The 22,664-nt window shown below is 37.1% G+C and overlaps 1 protein-coding gene across 4 annotated transcripts in view; it reads right to left on the bottom strand.

Annotated features, from left to right (window-relative positions):
• Positions 1-22,664, bottom strand: part of LOC117979370 (putative inactive fatty acyl-CoA reductase 2-like protein) — a 77,280-nt gene that overhangs the window by 36,772 nt on the left and 17,844 nt on the right. For 2 of the 4 annotated variants that reach the window (XR_010109461.1, XR_010109458.1), the window contains 2 exons: positions 19,698-19,907; positions 14,677-18,105 (listed from right to left, as the gene is read on the bottom strand). Coding sequence is in view for 1 of the 4 variants with exons in the window: in XM_063595375.1 (XP_063451445.1) it covers positions 14,659-14,668; positions 17,931-18,105 (185 nt within the window). In the remaining 3 variants the exon portion in view is untranslated. The other 2 variants (XR_010109459.1, XM_063595375.1) reach the window with 2 other exon arrangements.

Here is a 22,664-nt window from a genome sequence, read left to right as displayed (position 1 = left end):
GATGTTCCATTCAGATTTAAAGCTTTTTTATTGCACAGGACGTGGATGTGAAGCCTAACTCTTGTATCTGATGGCAAGGCATATGTTGTAGCCACAGTGCTGGTGATGGTCCCTTTGCTGAAACAAGCTACAGAAGCACTGATTCAAGCTGTGTTTGTGCTAGGAGTTTTAATCTTATAGATTTGTGAGGATGGCTCTTTTTCCTTCATAATAGATTACATGTATAAGCAAGTCAGGGCCATATACTGGAGACAGGCTAAAGCTGCTTTTCCCTTAAAGAAAGTTTCCTACAGATAAGGTATTTATGAGCATTGAGAAAGTCAGGACATGTACTCTAAATCACACAGAATGTTAATTCCACAGGAAGGCAATGCCAGACATTGGAAGAGGATCACATTCGACTTCTAATAGTAGTTCAATAACAAAACCTTAGCTTTTCAGAAACAATGTTAAGATACGTTAGAATTGCCACATCCATACCTTCAAAACATGCAATGTGTGCACCCCAATCACTGCTTACAGTATAATCAGTGTGACGATGAGATTGAGGGGGTCTAAATTTAAGTTTATCATCTCCTGTGTTATGTGAAAATATCCCTCAGTACAAAACATTTGTGTATTTCACAGATGACTCTTGTTTTGCCATAACGCTACAAAGTTTACGGAAACTAGTCAACTGAAGGATTTTTCTGTTGTGCGATGTGTAAAGGTCTGAACAGTAAAATCATCTTTGTATTTCTGCAATGTTAAAAAATAATAATCAACATGTCAGATTGTTGGGCTTTTCTTTGCAGATGTTCTCTAATTCAAAGTTTTTGGTTGTTTGTTTTTGTTTTTTTTAGTTCAAAGTTAATTTGTTTGCCTCTTGAAGATTACTTTGTCTAAGCTTTCTAGGAACTGCCAAACAGTGATATTCTCAAAAGGATTCAATAAACTAGTTCAAAAAATGTTCCTATCTTCTATTGTCTTAAATCTAATCATGTTCTGTGAACTGCAGTCCCAGTGTGTAACCCGGCGTGATTTATCACCCAGAGTTCTCCATTGTATTTCAAAGTTGATTTACCTCAGGAAAACTGAGGGTTTATTGAGTAACTCAAATTTTTCCAGAGAAACTGGTTTGAAGTATCCAGTGCAACCTGCCAAGCTCTGTCTTTGTTTATAAACTCACTTACTGGTGACATCATTCAGGGTAGTCCCTCTCTAAAAACCTTGAATTTTGTCTGGTCTTCTCGGATGAGGAATTCTGAACCTGGTACAATCTCATTCTAACTCTTCTGTTATGTACTAAGTGCTTATAATATATACCTTAATATAACTTAAGAGGAAAAGGCTGACCATTTTTGGTATTCTTTCAGTGACACATTTTTCAGTGTTTAAGCTCACAATCATTCTTAATTAACTACATGATTTTTAATACAATTTCTACTACTTTGGGTTTTATTTCCCAGGTATAGACATTGTCCTTTTAATGTTTTCTTAAGGAATTATTCAGAGTAGATTATTAACAACTTAAGGTCCTAAATAGATATACATGGGACATGGTTGTTGTAAAAAGAAACAAATCTGTAAGACACTAGGAAATTCAAAATGCTTTCAAGCTTTCTTTGAACTTTACTACTGAATGATTTATTTGCAATTCATTATCTGGTATAGTGGGGAAGAGCCACTTATGTCTCTTTAAGCCAAGATATATTTAAGATAACAATAAAGATAAAATACCAATTTCACTATCTAGATTTGATTTTGACACAATGAAAAGCTGATTGGTTCACAATTAAATGGACAAATTTTCCATAAGTAAGAGATGAAACCCCTGGCTTGGAAATCCTGGGGATTGAAAGGTTGAATGTCCTTGGTCTGTGGTGAGCATGTTCACATTTAAACACATGAGATCTGGTGGGATTTCAGTAGCAGCTCCTCAGATTTTATGAAAAACTAGAAGATAATTTTTTAAAAAGCAATGTTGAATACTTAGAATTGTATTTCTAATAAAAATAAGTCAAACTATTTAATTTTGATAAACAGTTTCAAAACTAAACATGAACTGAACTTATACTTGATGACATAATTTTGTAAATTCATGATGAATTTCTTATTCTGATTTATTTACTATTTTAAAAGATAGGTGTTTCTTTTCTTCCACTGTAAAAGTGTAATGTGTTCATTGTATTTGGAAAATGTGGAAAGTAGAAGATGACTGTTCTTACTTTTTCACTTTTTCAGAGGGTAATTTTTTCCACACCATAGAAGTAGAATAATCATACTTCTAATTTGAAAATTTGAAAATGTAAAAAAAAATATTAATCCAAGATCATATGAACATTTAGGGCTAAGAGTTGAGATTATACTGAATATGGTTTTGCATTGAATATATTACAAGCCTTTTTGTGTCATTTACTATTTGACAAAACATGATTTTTAATGCCTGAACACTTTTCTAACACTTGTATGTATTGTTGTTGAATGAATCATTACTCTATTGTGGAACATTCAAATTGGATCCAAGTTTACCATAAGTAATACTACAATAAAAATATCTATACATTATTTGTGATGTCTTTGGTAGTTTTCTTAGAGTGCCACCTTAATTATCTTTGTGAGAAAGTCCTCAAGAATCCTGCCATTAATTCAGACACTTTCCCTGCTACTGATAGGTCCCTTTAAGAGTTCTGAAAATACTTAAGAAACTTGGTAAGAGGAAAATTAATCCTCTCTTCTGATTCTTCAGTTCCAACTCTCTGTGGCCACTGGATTTTTAAAAATCCTGTTGTCCAAAGCATCTCCCATTTAATTGTTTCTCTCTGACAGCAGGGAAACTGGAAGTCAGAGGTGATACCATAAAAGGAAGTGAATGAAGCAGATGTATGAATTTTGATACATAAAACAGATGTCTTTTGATCACACTTCCTGGGCAATATAGTAGTAATCAAAGGAAAACTGGTAACATTTTTGGTTGCTACATTTTAAAGAAAAATTCCTAAGCCTCACAGAGCTGACATGGTTTATTTACCTTCAGGAACATGGCAGTACTTAGGGTAAGTTAGAATCCATTCATTATTGTGTGTGACTGGAGAGATACATTGCTTAAAAGCTATACCAGGCCCTACTTAGAAACAAGTTACAACTGCCTTTAAATCACTCTGTTTATGTCAAAATAGTTAAAGTTAAATAGCAGAATCTAGAGGGGGTCTTGATTAACATGAGATAATAAATATTTGCAGAATCTGATGCCTAGCAGAAGAAACTCTAACCCAGATAGGTAAGTTCTTCAGAGTAAAAATCAAGAAGGGTGAGAGTAGCTATGCAATAGAAGTAAGCCTTGGCCTGGACCCAGACAAGATCATTGCACAAGAGATTGGTTTTGGAAGTAGATTTGGCTGAGATTAAAGTCTCAAGTGACATGAAGATAATGTTTAAGATAAATCCAAACTCTTCTTTATTGCTTGACACTTTTCCAATCAGCATCAACTTCATTCCTGGTAAGTTGGTGTAGCATGGCGAGTTCTGCCTTATTTCATACTTTATTTGGTTAGAATCTGGGGGAGGGGGTAAAGGTGCAGGTTGGTTATTTCAAATGTGCAGGCAAACTCCACCAAGTTTGCAGTATAGTGCTATTACTTAAGGGAAAACACCCATAAAACTTTTGATTTCCTAGTAATTCTGCTTTTGTGCATTCTTAATTTGAGACTCAGTGAGGGTGAAAGAGTTGTAGATTTGGCAAACGCTGCACTATTTTCTCACATTTTTTGGATTTGCTAAAACCAATAACAAATGTATTACCCCTTCTTTTCCTCTAATTTTTAAATCCATGGCCTTTTCACTGCCTTTACTTTCCATGTGTTGCCACTGTATCCTCCACTGTATCCCCCACATCAGGCCCAGCACTTGACACTTAGTAGGCACTCAACCAATACTTGTTGAATGAATGAGTTTAATGCATTCCAGTTTTTTTTAGTTTTTAGATAATGTTGTGCCTAATGCACACTCCTTCCTTCTTTCACTCCTTCATTAATCCTTTTGTTCATGTCTTTTACTTATGCCAAGCTGTCACACTGTGTGCATGAACTGAGGGATTTAGTTTTTCTTCCACAGCCCCAGAGCCAGCAAATGACTGACCTTAAACCTAAAACTGTAGGAGTTTGGTCAGGGTGGTGGGAAAAGTTGTAAGAAAAGGTTATAGGGAAAGACACAAACCTTCTTGGAAGAACGGGAGATTTTGCAAAAGCTTCAAAAGAGAATTTAGCTGAAGGCAGTTAAATTCTCTTAAGAGCAAGGGTTAGATAACAACGGAATGTAAAGAAACTTATCTAGATAAATTGTTCTACTTATATCTCTGGAAACCACGCTTTGATCATTCATGTGGTTATTAAAGTTAATAATACTCGGGGAGTTGACAATGTTAATTACCCACAAATTGTGTTTGCTCCAAGCCCTTGTCATTAAATCTGTACTAAATAAATGCAAGTGGGGCCAGCTTAGGGGGGCTGCACTCCTTTCGGCTGCTGCACTCTCTCATCAGAAGCACTGAGTGGTGCAGTCCCCTAGTCACACTGTCAGGAAAAATACCTGTGTCAGCAAACTCCTTTCATTCATCACTTGGCCAGAGTCTGCAGGACAGATCGGCATACAACACTCATTGGTTTTCACCTTTACTCTTGCAGAATGAGTTATAAAGCCAAAGACCTCAAAAAAAGCACACTCCTTAACAGCCAGTTCAGAGGTGACAGCCAGGGAATAAGAAATAAGAACCTTCCAGAGGATGGAGCCACCACCAAAAATGATGGAAAAGAGGGTTCCTCCCAGAGAGTAGATTCAGGGGCTACTTAAGGAATTTCCCCATGCCCTGTGTAGGGAGCTTCTCACTACTTGCTACTCTGGATTTCCTTATGGTTATAATCTAGGGACTGCTGCTTGCCTGTCTGTCTTCTTTCTTGCATAGCAGGTTTCTTTATTTAATTTTATTTTTTTCTTCAATTATGGTGGTCTTTTCACTGTTCTACCATGACAAGAGGTAGAACAGAGATTTTTTTACCTCTACATGGGAGGCAGAAAATTGGCCTTTTTATTCAAGAATGCAAAACCATAAGCTTACATATCAGAATCTGATACAGAGTACAGTCTATTCCCCTTTGGACTTTGGACCTTGGACTTTGAACTGGATGCAATAATGGTATGAGACCCTTGGGTAGGAATGAGTGTCTTGTATGTGTGGGAAAGACAGGAAGGCAGACATCTGGTGACCTAAAAAGAAGGCCATGGCAGAACCTCATTAGTTGTTCAACAATCCTATTTTCCTTTCTTCCCGGGCACACAGCTATGTATTTTCCAGCCATCCTTGTACTTAGATGTAGCCCAGTGACACTTCTCAGGGTGGAATATGGGCAGATGTGATAGGCACTGCTGGACCTGGACCATAAAATCCTTCCACATGATGTCAGTGCCCCTTTTACCCCATTGGCAGCTGGATATTGTCATCCAGAGAGTTGGATGACTTAGAAGCCATGTGCAGAAGATGGCAACCTTCCATCAGCATGGATCCTTGAGTGACTGTGGAGTGCAACGCCTTCTACCAATTAGAACTACTGTGATTGACAATCACATTTCATTTGTATTAAGCTACTGATTTGGGGGGTTTATCTCCTTCAGCTCCCACATTAGTACAACTCATGCAGAATGGAGAGTGACTGTGAACACATGTGGCACAGGCTGCTGAAACCTAGGACTTTATAGATGAATTTCTGATTATACTCTCCTTTCTTGCAAAAAGCTTTTTTCAAATTAAGTGTTATAATATAAATGTGAATACTTAAAAGGCTTTCTAATGAAATGACTAACTGTAGAAAAGAAAATGTAGGAATGTATACATCCTTGATAAGAGTGTGAAACTGATACAGGCAATGTAGAGTCTTTCTTAGGGATAGTGAACAAAAGAACATACCTGGGTAAAAGAAATGAGAGGTTACTGATAACAAAACTAATATTTATATTGCAGAATATGAGACATTATTTTATATATAGGATTACATTTGATTTTTGCAAATCCCCGTGAAATAGCTATTATTATCAGATCCACTTTACGCATACTAAAAACAAGACTCTTATGGGTTAGCTAACTAGGCTATGGTCTCTCAACCAAGCTCTACTTCTCTGATTGAGGAGACGGTAGTATCTAGAGCTTCAGTGTTCTTTCTACTGCCCTATGCTACCACCCAGTGCAGATGTAAGAACAAAACCTATTAGTAAGTGTTTAGACCTTTAGCAACTTTAATCATCCAAAACATAGCTGTGAGACCAAAAAGAGGAAAACAGTTTGCAAAAGCCCACATTCATTACACCATGAAAGACCCAGGTCTGTGAAATGTTGCCTAGAATTTGTGTACTAAACTCAGCAAAATGAATTAACTCAGTGACCTCATTTTCTCCTAAATTACAGTAAATGGAAGATTTAAAAGATGAGAAAAATAAACACAGAAAACTTCAGTTAACACGGTAGAGGATGACGCATTGAAAGATTGGGTGTCCATGTGTGGTAGGTAAAGGCAGGTCCTATAAGTGTTAGGCAGGCCTAGGCACGTGTTTTCTCTTTTTGTTGTTTGATCTTAAATTTATGACAAATGAAGAACGAGGCCTTTACCTGGTCTGGATCGACTTGTTATGGAGTCTATGTGAAATGAAAATGATTCATAAACAAAACTGATCCATCCCCAGCAACAGCAGAGATGACCATGAACAATTAGCCACCTGAGAATCCTCAACAATTCTTGGGGAATTCATTAATTACATTTTATTAAAGGGCAGGGATATCCAAGCTGACATATGGGTTACAAAGGCAAAGTATAATTTCTTTATGGGTTTTGTTAATGTGAAATATAAATTAATAAGCTTTTTGATTTTACTAATACAAACATATCCATCAATTGGTCATCTTCAATTCAGAAATAACTAGAGTTTGAGGGTATCTTAAACCCAAAAAATAAAAACAAAAACCTAACCAGCAGCCATTTGCTGAATTCCTGAGTGCTTGGGACTCTCCATTTCTAGTCTAGCAAACATCTTCCAGTTGCAATTTTAAACCTTTTTTCCCAGATCTTTCAAGAAACCTCTAATAGTATCAAGTTCAGCACACAAAGGAGCTTTCTGTAAGCAGTCTCATCTACCTGCCTTTAAACAGGCTCCTAAAGTCAACCTTAGAATAAAAAGGACTTTTCTTTTGTTATTAAAAGACTGTTCTCTAGCCAGGTGTGGTGGCTCATACTTGTAATCCCAGCACTTTGTGAGGCTGAGACCAGAAAATTGCTTAAAACCAGGAGTTCAAGACTAGCCTGTACAACGCAGTGAGACCACCATGTCTACAAACAAAAAAAAAAATTAGCCCGGCATGGTGTCACACACCTGTGGTCCCAGCTACTTGGGAGACTGAAGTAGGAGGATCACAGGAGCCCAGGAGGTTGAGGCTGCAGTGAACCATGGTCATGCACTGCCCTCCAGCCTTGGTGGTAAGAGCAAGACAGATGTTACTATAATTTTTTTTTTTAAAGTCTGTCCTCTGCCTCAAATGGACTTTGCTGTTATATTAAAACTATTGAAATATGTATAAACCAGGTGTGGTGGCTCACACTTGTAATCCTAGCACTTTCAAGAGGCTGAGGCAGAAGGATTGCTTGAGACCACAAGTTCAAGACCGGCATCAGCAAGATGCTGGTGAGACCCCATCTTTGTGAGACCCCATCTCTACAAAAAATATGAAAACTAGCCAGCTGTAGCTGTGTGTGCCTATATTCCAAGCAACTCAGGAGGCTGAGACAAGAGAATCCCTTGAACCCAAGAATTTGAGGTTACAGTGAGCTGATTGAGAACTGCACTCCAATCTGGGAAATGGAGTGAGAACAGGTCTCAAAAAAAAAAAAAAGGAAAGAAGAAAATATGTAAAAATCAATGTTTTAAATTGGAACAATTACTATAGCATCAAAACGCACATTTGACGAGATGTGAAAATTTCTTCTTAAGTATTTATCCATTTCTGGTTTTGTAGCAAAGGCATTATTATACTTCTATAACTTGTCTAATAGAGTCAGATAGAATCAAGCAAAGTTGGCAGAGCCTAGGCATCTACCTAAAAGAAATGCTCTCTCCCATTTCCGTGAACACATTAACTCCTCCTGAGTTCCAGTGGCACTATTTCTGGAGTCCTTTTCAAGGCACCTAATCCTAAAGCAGGTGTCACTTGTTACTCTCTTTCAAAGCGTCTTGCTCTTTTTCTTCACAGTACTTTTCAAAATATTTAATATACATTTATTTCTTATAGAAGTTGCCTACCTCACTGGACTTTGTTGCCTACCTCACTGGACTTTAAGATCTATGAGGTTAATCCCATGTCTGTTTTGTTTTCTACCTTATTGTCCCTGCTCCCCAGGCACAGAGCAATATGTACCTGACGTATATTTGGCTCTCAATATACATTTGTCACATTTGTGTGTGCTTGTTCAACTTCTCTCACTCTGTTTGTGTATAGGTGTGTACTTTCCTGTCATTTCGGGACACTTAGGAATTTCCTTATTTTGCCTCAAGTTCAGCTATGCATTAAAACTATTTTATAAAAACATATTTTATCTTTTTTTTTTTTTCAGACAGAGTTTCACTCTTTTGCTCAGTCTGGAGTGCAGTGGTGTGATCTCGGCTCACTGCAGCCTCTGCCTCCTGGATTCAAACCATTCTCCTGCCTCATCCTCCCAAGTAGCTGGGATTACAGGCAACTGCCACCATGCTCAGCTAATTTGTGTATTTTTAGTATAGACAGGGTTTCACCATGTTGTCCAGGCTGATATGGAACTACTTGGGAGGCTGAGGTGGGAGGATTCAGCTACTTTGGCCTCCCAAAGTGCTGGGATTACAGGGGTGAGCCACTGCACCAGGCTTAACATGTTTAGGTGTTTTATATCAGAAGACATTTTTCTGGTCCTCTATTTCAGGAGTTGGCAAACTTCTGTAAAGGGCCAGATAATATTCTCAGCTTTGCGGGCCATGTGATTTCCGTCCCAACTACTCAACTAATTCACATTTCCTGTCATCATCAGCATCACTTGAGTTCTAATGTTTTATTATTATTTAAGTAGTAGGAAATCTTCTAGCTGTCAAGATACAAAAGACCTTCAATGGGAGTGTCAGACTCTAAAAGATAAAGCTCAAACTCCCTCCCATATTTGAGTATGAATTTAAAGCTAATATTTGCTGAGCGCTTACTGTGGTTCAGGCACTATTCTAAGTGCCTTTCCTGTTAACCCCTTTACATCTCACAACGGTACGAAAGACAATGACCATTATAATCTCCATTTGGAAACTGAGGCTCGGTTACATAAAGTTACACCACGCAGTGGTGGATAAAGGACACCAACTCAGGTCTGACTCCAGAAACCATGCTCCACTCAGAATGCTAACCCCCTAACACCCAGTCTTCTATCTCTTGATGAGTTCTGAATTATCACGCAGGTATTCACCCTTCTCCAGTAGCGACCTTGCCTCAGAAACACATAATCTCACCCCAGCTTCAGAGAAAAGCTGATTGATCTCCATGCACTCTTACATTCTAGACAGTGATTGGCTTATGTCTGAGGTTTCTCAACAAATTAGTACATGGCATAATCTCAGGCCACAGGGGCTGGCCAGAAGTGGACAGGTAACCTTAACTAAGCTGATGCGATGGGAGGGAAATTTGCTGAGGGTTTTTAGAAAACAAGTTTCATCAATCTTGGGAGAAAATCTTGAAGAGGGCCAGCCTCTCTTCATGCAAAGATTGCCATATTATGTGTGCAAAGCTTGAAGCTACAGCAAATATCTTATTCATCATGAGGATAAAACCAGAACAAAGTGGCAGAGTTGAGAGATTCAAAAACCAAGGCAGCCAGAGTTCTAGTTGAATCACAGCTGCTCACCACTCTAGTGCTGGATTTTTTCCATTGTACATCAATACACCACCTTTGTGTTTTAAACCAGTTTCAACTGGGTTTTCATTCAATGGAGTGTAACCTGACTGCAGTTATTTGAAATCTTTCAAGATCTGGCCTCAGCATACCTTTCTAGTCCTTATTTTTACTTGTCTAGGGCTAAATAAATTACCCAGAGTTTCCCAAACACACCCACACCGTTCATGGATTTGCAAGCGTGATTCTTTCTGCCTTCATTGTCCTTTGCTCTCCTCTCCCTGGAGAATTCATGTTGGGTTGCAATTATGTTTTAAATGTCTGTCTCCACCCCTTGATTTGGCTACATCATTTTTGTCTTTATACTCTTTGCACTTCCCATGCACTTAAGATATAATAAGCACTCCAATAAGTGTCTATAAGATTAATAAAAAAGATGGGCAACATGGAAATCTGAATCATAATATAAATTTTCTCTACAAGATACCTGGCCTGGTGCAATGGCTCATGCCTGTAATCCCAGCACTTTGGGAGGCCAAGGCTGGTGGATCATGAGGTCAGGAGTTCAAGAACAGCCCGGCCAAGATGGTGAAATCCTGTCTCTATTAAAAATTTAAAAATTAGCTGGGTGTGGTGGTGGGCGCCTATAATCCCAGCTACTTCGGAGGCTGAGGTAGAAAATTGCTTGAACCTGGGAGGCAGAGGTTGCAGTGAGCTGAGATTGCACCACTGCACTCCAGTTAAAAAAAGAAAAAAAAACCATTTAGATCAATACTGTCTGGTTAAATATTCTGTGATAATGGAAATGTTCTGTACCTGCCCTGTCCAATAAAGTAGCCACTAGCCAAGTGCGTCTATTGAGCACTTGAAATGTAGCTAGTATGTTGGAAGAACTGAATTTTAAATTTCATTTAATTATAACTGATTAAAAGTTAAGTAGCTAGTGGCTACTATACTGAATATCACAGATGTAGACAACAAATTTTAAAAATTCTCCAAATATGGGAATGGGTCACCTAAATGATTTTAGATACCAAGCTAAATAAAAACATCTGGAGATGGTACTATTTTGACTCTAATAATTTTTTTTGAAAGCAATATATATATTATATATACACACATATAAATATATACACATACATATATATATAATCTAGAGATTTCTTTCAAAAATACTTCATACCTATAACTTAAAAATATAATTTTATCTTTCTTGTCTTTATTTTGAATTTTCAGTCATTTCAAAGTTAATATGAGCAATAATATCATTAAAAAGTGGGCAAAGGATATGAACAGACACTTCTCAAAAGAAGTTGGCCAACAAACATATGAAAGAAAGCTCAACATCACTGATCATCAGAGAAATGCAAATCAAAACCACAATGAGAGACCATCTCATGCCAGTCAGAATGGTGATTATTTAAAAGAGTCAGGATACAATAGATGCTGGTGAGGCTGTAGAGAAATAGGAATGCTTTTACACTGTTGGTGAGGATATACATTAGTTTAATCATTGTGGAAGACAGCATGGTGATTCCCCAAGTATCTAAAACCAGAAATACAATTGGACCCTGCAATCCCATTACTGGGTATATACCCAAAGGAATATAAATCATTCTACTTATTGCAGTACAATAGCAAAGACTGGAACCAACCCAAATGCCCATCAATGATAGACTGGATAAAGAAAATATGTTACATATACACAATGGAATACTACGCAGGACATGAGAGCATGTCCTTTGCAGGGACATGGATGAAACTGGAAGCCATCATCCGTGGCAAAGTAACACAAGAACAGAAAACCAGACACTGCATGTTCTCATTCAGTGGGAGTTGAACGTTGAGAACACATGGACACAGCGAGGCGAACAACATACACCACAGTCTGTTGGGGGATATGGGGGTGAGGGGAGGGAACTTAGAGGACGGGTCAATAGGTGCAGCAAACCACCATGGCACACGTATACCTATACAACAAACCGGCACATTCTGTACATGTATCCTCTTTTTAGAAGCAGCAATAAAGAAAAATAAGTGATCACTTCATTTCAGGAGGTAGAGTTTTCCTCTTAAAGTTTTTCAGATTTAATCTCAAAGGTTTGGCTTTTTATGCATCTCACTACGTGTAATTTGCAGTTAATACATCAATGCCTTCTGCTCTTCTTACGTCTCTCCTTAAAACAGTACATCTTTTTGCTTAACTAAAGTGGTGACTGTCTCAATTTTTTTTTTTTTTTGTCAGTTCCTATTGCATCTTTCCCCACTTTGCACTCAGGTATTATAACCTGACACTGAGAATGTTTGTCTCAAAAAAAACTGGAAAAAACAATGTTTTTCCAGTATAGATTAATTCTGTACTCTTGGCTTTTCCTGATGTATCCAAATTGTTCTATGTAACCAGGAAATTTCACATGCTCTTACTTTTTCTAAAAGCCATCCATTTCCCCGGGTGGAGGTACTACTTATGTGTGTGTGTGTGTGTGTGTGTGTGTGTATTATTATTCTATAATATGGTTTACTTATAACCTTAGACACACACTCTTCCAGCGTCTAATTGAATTAAAGTAGTTTTTCATGGGGTTTAATTTCCAGTTTATGCAAAAGGGCATATACCAAGAGAAATGGTCATATTACAAAAGGCTTTTTTCTCTCTCTCTAAGTATTCTACCTAACAAGCAGATATTGTATGTTTTAAGATAGCTTCTTGTGGTTTGGGCTGTCTTCATTCGGGTTTTGACCACCTGAAAAAACTAAGTCATCTCTAATACAGGTCTAAGTATTTTTTTTCTCTTGACTATGTAACTTTTGAATTTGTTTTTGAAGTCTTTCCATTATTACTCTGATTAAATAAGTGACCATTATCTCTCAAGGATATGTAATTCTACTTTAATTAAATATTTTTAGGCTTTTTGAATCCAAACAAATGACAAACTTCCCCAGAATCAAATTCAAATTTAAGCCTTTTTCACCTAAAATTGACTAAGGGATTTTCTAGTTGGGCTCCTGGGAAGTCTCAAAAGATTTGTCTCCCATTAGGCTTGTTTGACCAGCTCCCAAAATCTTCTCTAGTGTCCGTGAGCTTTCTTTCAAAACAATATGTAGCATTTCCCTTGCTAGTAAACCCCCAATCTTCTCTTTGTCCTTCACACATATAGAAGACCACTGTGGTTTTCAGTTTTGTTCAGAACTACAATTCTGTGATTCCCAAATAAATTGTATACTTTAGAGATCCATCTTTATTTTGACTTCAATAGTGGTGATAAATTCTGATACAATATTCAAGAATATGTTTTATAACAATACTACGTCAATTTAGAAATGCATTTTACTGTGATATAAAATCCTTAACTTTTCTCCTCCACTGACATTATGTATGATTTTGTTATTAATTTACAAGCACTTAAAAATTCTTTATTTTACATAAGGTTTATATTAGATATTATTTTGTGAGGAAAATAAAAGGTCGGTTTTCTATTTGCATTGTGCTAATTCAGACTGCACTTGGTTCTTCATGCACACTGGTATAAGCTAAAGTTCAGACAAATTACTGTAAAAACTGATACACATATAGACCATTATAGTGTTATTTTTAAAAGCACAAGAAACTACTTTAGAAGATCACAAGGAGATTACAGCAAATGAATCTTCATATTCATTACCTCAATGAAATATAATTTAACACTAGTTTCAATGTCTTTTTTTCCAAAAGACTAATTTTCAAGTGAAAGCTTTAGATCTTTGAAAATAATAGAAGATAGAAAAGATACATAATTCATTTCAGCAGTTTTCTGAGAAATACCACATTTTCCAAAATATATATGTTCTTATAAGAAATGTATTCTATTTAGGCTACTAGAATATCAATCTTCTACAATAGGCCAATTGTCAAAGCACTAGGCCTATGTTCACTCAACCAGTCTCATGAAGCAAAAACTGAATTAAGATATTCCATTTATTTTAGTCCACATATTTATCAAGCATAAGAAACTATGGAACAAAGACTCTTTCTTGCTGAAGTTGCTGGGATTTCCATGGTGCTTAATGCATATTTTTTTAAATTGTGAGATCAAAGAACACAAATCTTGAGCCATTGTGTATGTTACCTGGGTAAAAAAATTAAACTTGATCTTTTCAAATATATAATGGAATCCCACGCATAGTGATTTATTAAAATATGAATTTAAATATTTAAGAGAAAATTAATCCCAATGAAATGAGTTGATTTTCTAAGAAAGGCAAGTATGTAATTAAGGAATCATTAGCAGACACTCTCAAAACCATTACAACATTTAAAAGCAATCAACATTACAACTCTTAGCGTGTGTTTTAAATTTCTCACAACCTAAACATATACATTCATTAATTATTCACTTGCCATGATCAACAATGAAAGATGAGTTAGAAAAACCAGAGGCTTTAATTCAAAAATGACAATCTTTGGCACTGCAACAAGGAAATAACCAGCTGGTGAAATTAATGACTCCACCTGGCTTTATCTCGGCAATGTTCTGAAATACATGCAATGAACAACTTGACATTGTTTGATGTCCTTAATTCATTACAGCCATCTCTATGGGTGGTCTTAATAGATAAGATCAATCAGAAATGATCATATTATGAAATGTAAATCACTTCACATGACTTATCTGGAAAATGTGCTTGTACTTACTTGCACCATCTCAAGTTCCAAGAGCCAAAAACATATACATGCTCATGGAGGAGAATTTCCTTTCTGATTTTAGAACAGTCTGAAAGGGGGTGAAAAAATGAAAAAGAAGAGGGAGCTTACAAATAACAAAAATGTATATCCCAAATGAAAATTAGAATGTCTATGTAACTAGTAGCAGTAACAACAGTAGACAAAAGATAGGATGTAGATGTTAAGAAGATGTCTACAAGGGAAGCACAAGACTCCAAATGCTCTTGCTACTAAAACGCAGATTCAAGGTTTACAATCTGTAATATTCTGCTGCCAAGTACATCTATGGCCACTGGTACTGTCTAAAATGAGGATGTATATTATTAAATCATCAAAAAGGACTGCACAGCAGAAACTTTTCTGATATCAAGGGATCAACTTAACTACAATTATATACAGGTGCCAATTTCCTCTGGAGTAAACTACCACACGGGGCCTCATGTACCAGTTAGATAATCCAAGTCAGCCTTTATTGCATAACCTGTCTAAAAGATTGGACTCTATATTTTGGCTCTGCAGAACTGAGAGAAGAAATGTATAAATAGGATAGTGACATTGCCCTTGTCTATGGGAATTCTTGAGTCTAATAAAAAAATCTGGGAAAAATCTAACTTCATGATTACACTTGGGCACATAGGTGATTAATACAAATGAAGTAACAACCATAAATACAATCGTAATCACAAGAACAACAGTAATTCAAATCTTCTCACTTCATAGATGTTCTTAGAATGCTTTATTGGTATCTTGTAGGTGCTCTCCCCAAGCCTCAGGTGTTATTCCATAATCTCAGTTGATGCAAAGGCAAACACCACACTCTCCTCTGTTCAATGTCTGCCATCCTGTCTTTTTGGCCTCTGACTCTTCCCTATACTACTGTCTATGCACTTGAGATCTTCACTGACATAGCTGGGCTCTGTATTTATTGATAAGAATATCTCTTTTCTCTTAGACTAGGTATGACCAAAAGGTTAATCTGGGTTCAAAGATTAATGACAATGACCACTCAGTTTTTATTCCAGATCAATTTTGTTTGTTGTAAAAACAAACATGGGTTATGTTCCAGACAAACAGATATAAGTGAGTAGACTTATGCCCTGGTGCTTCCTTGGCTCTTCACAGGATGCAAAAACAAATCCTGCCAGCAGGAGGTGGCAGGTTGCAGAGGTGGCTGGTTGCTCTTTGAGCCATCTTGGCCTTGCCTGGCACGCACAGGCCCCAGCACAGCAAAACATTCAGGGAGTAAGAATGTTGCACAAAGGATTTTACCAACCTCGTCACATTAAGCAGCATTCAAGGATTTGCTGACCACCACTTAAGCAAATTTTGTGTTATGCTATAGCAATGAACTTACTTGTTCTATTTCTAAACAAAACATTGGGTTCACACACAGGCCTGGACAAAGCTTCCCACTTCTGAACTACTTACTTATCTTCTTATTCTCAAAGAATGCAAGATGAATGATGTGCAATACCATGGCTATGGCATGTGACTTTTCTTGACCTGGAAGGTTAGTGTCCCAATATTTAACTGATTTTTGGGGGGGTGAAAATATGCCATCAGTTCTTCCTTCTATCATTCCCATCACTACCATACATGTAATGACACAGTCAGGTCACAGTGTGTCCTCAGAATCACTATTCCTAGCTGAGTATACTAAGGCTTTCTATCTAGGTCAGTTCATTGTGTCTGTGTCTCCTCTAAACCCTCCTTCATCATGCCTACCTTGAGGAATTCAGCAAGTGATCATTCACGCAAGCTAAGGGATTTTAGCTTTCTCTGCCATAAAGATTGTTGCTAAAATACATATCATACAACAAACCAACCCATTCCCCACAAATCTTACTGTCTGACTTCTCACAGAATACATAATGACTTTTATTGTGTCTCTTCCTTCTGTGTTTCTCTTTCCTAACTGAACTTTGTTCTTTATCCATGCCTTCTTCCAATCCTGATATATTTTATAACGTTTAGCATTTCTGCCTATAATATTTGGGTTTTCTTCTTTTCGTGTCTTTATTTAATAGTCCCATACAAATATTTTCCCCATAATCACAATGTTTTCCTTTCACTTTGCTCCAAATTTGGACAAACTCTACATTGGCTAAGTTTTAGTCATTTGCACTGCTAAGAAAGATGATGATTCAACATGCTGAAGATGACTTCCTCCCTTATAAAGGGGCTAACACAGAGAGCAATACTGTTCATGCTTCTGATTCTTGATCACAAGAATTGCTTTAGGCAATTACAATCATGTCTCCTCTGACACATCATATTATTCAAGTGAGACAGAGAAAGAAGATGTCCTATGTCACACAGCTGGGTGGTGACAGCTGCTTTAGCATCAGCACACTGCGTTCCCTCTGATTTCTTCATTCATCTCTAAGTAGCAGTAAATCTAGTCATGAATACGGACTTTGACACTCAGCTTTCTCCACATCCTTCCTGTCACTGCCTTTGAGACTACTTCAGATTCTTCCCTTAGCTTCTATTTCTCCATTTGTAAAATTGGGTTGATGAGGGTATCTTCCTTTGGTAGCTGTGACAATAAAAATGGGATCATCATGCATCCTCCTTAGCCCCACGAGTAAGCTCCCAGTAAGTGAGGTTGTCATCATTACTGGATATTTAAGATTCTCTACCTATTTGAAAAACCCTAGCGACAGAGTCTCAGTTGCTTTTCTTTTTGAGTGAATGATCACTTGCTGAATTCATCAAGCAGGCGCTTTAACATTTACCTTCCTTTATTATGCTGGAGCATTTTTAATGTAGGAGGCTTCTGTGGCTTCTCACTATGACTGCTTTGTTTGTTCAAAACTTATACAGGTTGAGTATCCTTTATCTGAAATGCTTGGGTCAGAAGTGTGTTGGGTTTCAACTGTTTTCAGATTTTGGAATATTTGCTTCTATGTAATGAGGTATCTTGGGAATGGGAGCCATGTCTAAACACAAAATTCACTTATGCTTCATACACACTTAGCCACATACACATAACCTGAAGGTAATCTTATACAATATTTTAAATAATTTTATGCATGAAACAAAGTTTTGAATGTGTTTTGACTGTGACCCATCGGATGAGGTAAGATGTGTGGAATTTTCCACTTGTGGCATCATGTCAGCACTCAAAACATTTTGGATTTTGGAGAATTTCAGATTTTGCATTTTCAGAGTAGGTGTGTTCAATCTGTATATATGGGTCAGATTCAGTTGTCTCCTTTAATCCTTGGCTGAAGGAAGCCCTAAAGACTTTGGGGCCTCAATCTCCCAAATGCAGTGACATTCTCAAAGCCATTGACTCAGCTTCTCACCTGGGTTTCCTTCCAGTGAGCCACAGATAGAAGTCACAGATGATGGCAGGGGCCTGCTGGCTGATGGCATTCCAGTACTGGGTTGTGAAGTTGCTTGCGGTGAAATCAGCATATGGCCTCCTCAAAGCTCTCGCAAATGGAATTGGAATTTCACAGGTTGCCAAGACCTGGAATCCTGGGGAAAAAAAGAGAGTAAGTGCTAGAGGAGAATAGGAGAATATAAGCCCATCACACTGGAAGGTATTTATAATGGGTCACAACAATAAAGATGAAGGATTTGCTGTGTAGAGTCAAGAATCAATTTCTGAGAACAACGTAAAGATTTTTATGCTAGATAACTGGTTATCTGCAAAATGAAACAATGTGAATGGGTTAAGAATTGGACCCTTTATTTGAAACACCTACTCTAAAACAAATTCTTGGGGAAGCACATGTAGTCAACAAAAGGGGGTACTCTTCAGAAAAACATAAATCCACATTTAATTCTAAGGTTACCTAGTCTATTCTGAAAGCCCCAAGACACAGGCTAGAAACTTTATTTCCCTGGCTGGGCCATTACTTTCAGAACCATTTAGAAAGTTTCTTAACATTTTATTTGAATCTTTTTTAAAAGTTTAACTAAAAAATTCTAAAGGCAAGATTTTCTTGTTTTAGCTTACTTTAAATATTTCTCTGGGAATATGTCAGACTCAATTGTCCACTCTGGTATCCAGGGTTTTATTCATAATAGTGTTTTTCTTTTTATATTAATACTTAGATTAAGCTTAATTAAGAACTTTTTATGTACATTTGTGAATTCAGTAGTTCTTTCGAAAAGGTACTCATTTGAATTCAATTTTAATTAAGGTATGTAGGTTTTTGCAAAGCATATGCCTAAGCTCATTATTCAATTATGATGCCAGTTATTATAGTAATACGATTATTGCCCTACTTAAAAAAATGCCAGCTAAAAATCTATCTGAAAAACATAACTCCTCTTCAGAGAAGATTCACAAGAATCATCTGTTCCATAGGGATTTATACTTTAAAAAGATGGTGGTAAATAAGAAAGTTATGTACAGGTTGATAGCATAAGAGATTCTGATCTCAACACTGATGTTCTGATCTATATATCCATATACTTGTTCAACATTTCCACCTGGAGGTGTAAGAGACATTCACATTTAACAGCTCTAAAATGGGCCTCCTGATACACCCACTGCTAACCACCCCCCTCCCAATACATACACAAACTTGCTATTTCACCAGTCTTCTACCTCTAACCAAATGCTAATTCAATTTGTTTAGTAGTTCAGCCAAAAACTTTGGGGTTATCCTTGATTCTTCTCTTTCTTTAACAACCCACACACAATTGAACAAAATCTATCAGCTCTCTGTTTGAAAAATACCCAGAATCATAATTTCCACCTGCTAGCTCTCTGATCCAAACCACTACTGTAGCCTGGAATGTTGCAATACTGTCCTAAGTGGTCTCTGCCACTACCCCTGTAACCCTAGTCGGACCTCCATGTAGCAGCCAGAGGGATTCTTGTAAAATGTAACTCAGAGTGTATTACAGGAATGTCCCCATTCACAGCCCTTCAATGGAATCTCTTCTCATTTAGAGGCAAAGCCATGGTCTGCAAGGGCTTGCACTCTCTGCATCCTCACTCTCTCTGCCCACCACTCTGACTTCACCTCTTACCGCTCTCCCTCTCAGTGCTTCTGCTGCAGCCATACTGGCCTCCTTGCTGTCCTTGAATATGATTAAAGAACTTCAGCACTTACTGTTTCTTCAACTTGGAATATTTCATCCACGTGTCCCTCTGATTTGTCCTCTCACTTCTTGCAGGTCTCTACTAAGATGACACCTTATCAGAGAGACTTTCTTTGGCCATCACATATCAAATAGCAGCCTTCCCACAATACTGTTTACTTCTTTAATCTGTTTTATTTTTCTGCAATCACTCAACCATATCTGATGTATATTTCTTCTTTCTAAGATTTAAGTACCATAACAAAATTTTGTCTGTTTTGTTTGAACCTACACAGTACCTTAAAAAGTGGCTGACTGGTAATCAGTGCCTAATGAACATTTTTTGACTGAATGAATCAATAAATATCTCAGCAACATACACTTACTTTCCTTTTCCTAAATCTGTATCAATCCTTCCTTTAGTCATTTCAAATATATTTATTTACCATTTAACACTTGCCAGGCACTGTGGTAGATGCTGAGGTAAAAAAAAATTACATACGATATATTCTTTGTCTTTAAAGAACTGGCAGTCTGGTGGGAGATGTGGACAATTCATGATTACAATATTTTGCCTGAGTATTCTGCTAGAGGCCAGTACAATATGCTCTGGAGGAACACAAAAGAAGCATCTAGCTCTGTCTGGGTGCCAGGAAGGGGAGGGGTGGGGCTGGGTTAGGAAAGGCTTTCTGAGAAAGCTGTCCATATGGTAATAGCAAGCATTTATTAAAATGTTCACTGTTCTAACCACTGTACTAAGCACTTTATCTCACTACGTTCTCCGAAGAGCTCCCTAGAATAGAATAATTATTATTCTCATTGACAGATAAAAAAAATTGATCTACAGGGAGAAACTGAGAGACTTTTTCCAACTGATACAACTAATAAGTAGTGGAGTCTACTAAATGGTGGGATGCATACCAGAATATAAGATCTATGTGAGCATGGATTTCTGTTTAGTGATACATCCTCAGCACCAAGAATAATGCCTATTTAATGAATACAAGAGTGAGTGAATGAGCTATGATTTGAATCCAAGTCTATTACATCTCAAAGCTCAAGACTTTTAACCATTAAGCTACTATCTGTCTGATGTGAGGGACAAGTAGAAACTCATGCACATGTAGAAAATGTAATTTGGCAGTTGAAAACTGGACTCTACATCCTCATAGGTCAAAGAAGAAATTCAAATGAAAAATGTTTAAGGATTAGAGAGTAATGATAACATAAACATTATACAACAAAATGTGTGGGATACAGTCAAAGTGGCATTGAGGGAAATATAAAGCCATAAATGATGTATTAGACAAGCCAAATATTCATGGGCTATATTTCTAAGTTAAAGAGAAGAAAAACATAATCAAAGACAACAGGAGGAAGGGGAAAAAAGACATAAGGCAATACATCTATGCAATAGAAAACAAAGCAGCATAATAAAGAGTCAATAGGCTGGGCGCGGTGGCTCATGCCTGTAATCGGGAGTTCAAGACCAGCCTGATCAACACGGAGAAACCCCGTCTCTACTAAAAACACAAAATTAGCCAGGTGTGGTGGCACATGTCTGTATTCCCAGCTACTCTACTCAGGAGGCTGAGGCAGGAGAACTGCTTCAACCCGGGAGGCAGAGGTTGTGGTGAGCCAAGAAAATGCCATTGTACTCCAGCCTAGGCAACAAGAGCGAGACTCCATCTCAAAAAAAAAAAAAAAAGAACAAAGAAAAAAGTCAATAAAGCCCGAAGAAGTTGGTTCTTTGAAAAAAAGAAATAAAATAAACCCTTTGGAGACTAGCTGAGAAGAAAAGAGAAGACACACAAATATTATGAATTAAAAAAGAAGCATAATTACAGATACAGTTTAAGACAAAAATATTAATATAAAAAAATGAATGTAAACACATGTTAAAACAGACAAAATCTTAGAAAAAGAGACAAATATAATTTACTAAAACTGATTCCAGCAGAAAATGAAGGCTGCAAAATTCTTTAACTATTAAAGACACTGAAGCAATAAAAAATCTTCTCACAAAAAATTACAAATCCAGATAATTTAAAGGTGCTTTTCCCAAGTTTTCGAGGAATAGATTACTCCACTATTACAAAAGCACTTTCAGAGAATAGAAAAACAAGGGAACTATATGATTAGCAAACTGAATTAAACAAAATATAAAAAAAGATAACATGGCATGACCAAGTTGGGTTTATCCTAAAAATGGCAGGTGAATTTAATATTTGAAGTCTTCTGCTTAAAATGAGCAGCAAGACAATAATACCTACTATTGCCATTTTTATTCACCATTATAGTAGAAGTTCAACAAGAAGGCTGGGCGCAGTGGCTCACACCTGTAATCCCAGGACTTTGAGAGGCCAAGGCAAGTGGATCATGAGATCAGGAGATCGAGACCATCCTGGTTAACACGGTGAAACACTGTCTCTACTAAAAATACAAAAATTAGCCAGGTGTGGTGGCAGGTGCCTGTAGTCCCAGCTACTCGGGAGGCTGAGGCAGGAGAATGGTGTGAACCCAGGAGGCAGAGCTTGCAGTGAGCTGAGATGGTGCCATCAACGAGAAAAATAAAGACCTAAAGCTTGAAAAAATGGGGCTAATACTGGTATTTTTGCAGATTAACTGTCTACATAGGAAATCATGAGGAAATTTTATACAATTTCTAGCAATAATAAGTTTAGCAAGATAGCTGAATATAAGGTCAATATACAAAAATCAATTGCATTTGACATCATCCACAATTAGAAAATATATTTTTACAAAAGACATTTAAATTAGTAAAAAAAAAAAAAAAAAGAAACATCAATTACCTGGGCACTAGGTATAAATCTGATAAAAGATGCTTAAGACCTATATGCAGGATATTAAAAACTCTTCTTAAGGGACACTAAAGGAGACAATTCTATGGAGAGACAGCCTATGTTCACCCACCCAGCTGTCTATCACTCCTTGTAATATCACCTGAGACTATATATGCTCAACCTCCTGTTAACATG

Source organism: Pan paniscus, chromosome 13, assembly GCF_029289425.2.
Source record: "Pan paniscus chromosome 13, NHGRI_mPanPan1-v2.0_pri, whole genome shotgun sequence".
In the NCBI taxonomy this organism is placed as follows: domain Eukaryota; kingdom Metazoa; phylum Chordata; class Mammalia; order Primates; family Hominidae; genus Pan; species Pan paniscus.
The sequence above is the reverse complement of the archived record's forward strand: the minus strand, read 5'-3'. Positions and strand labels throughout refer to the sequence as shown.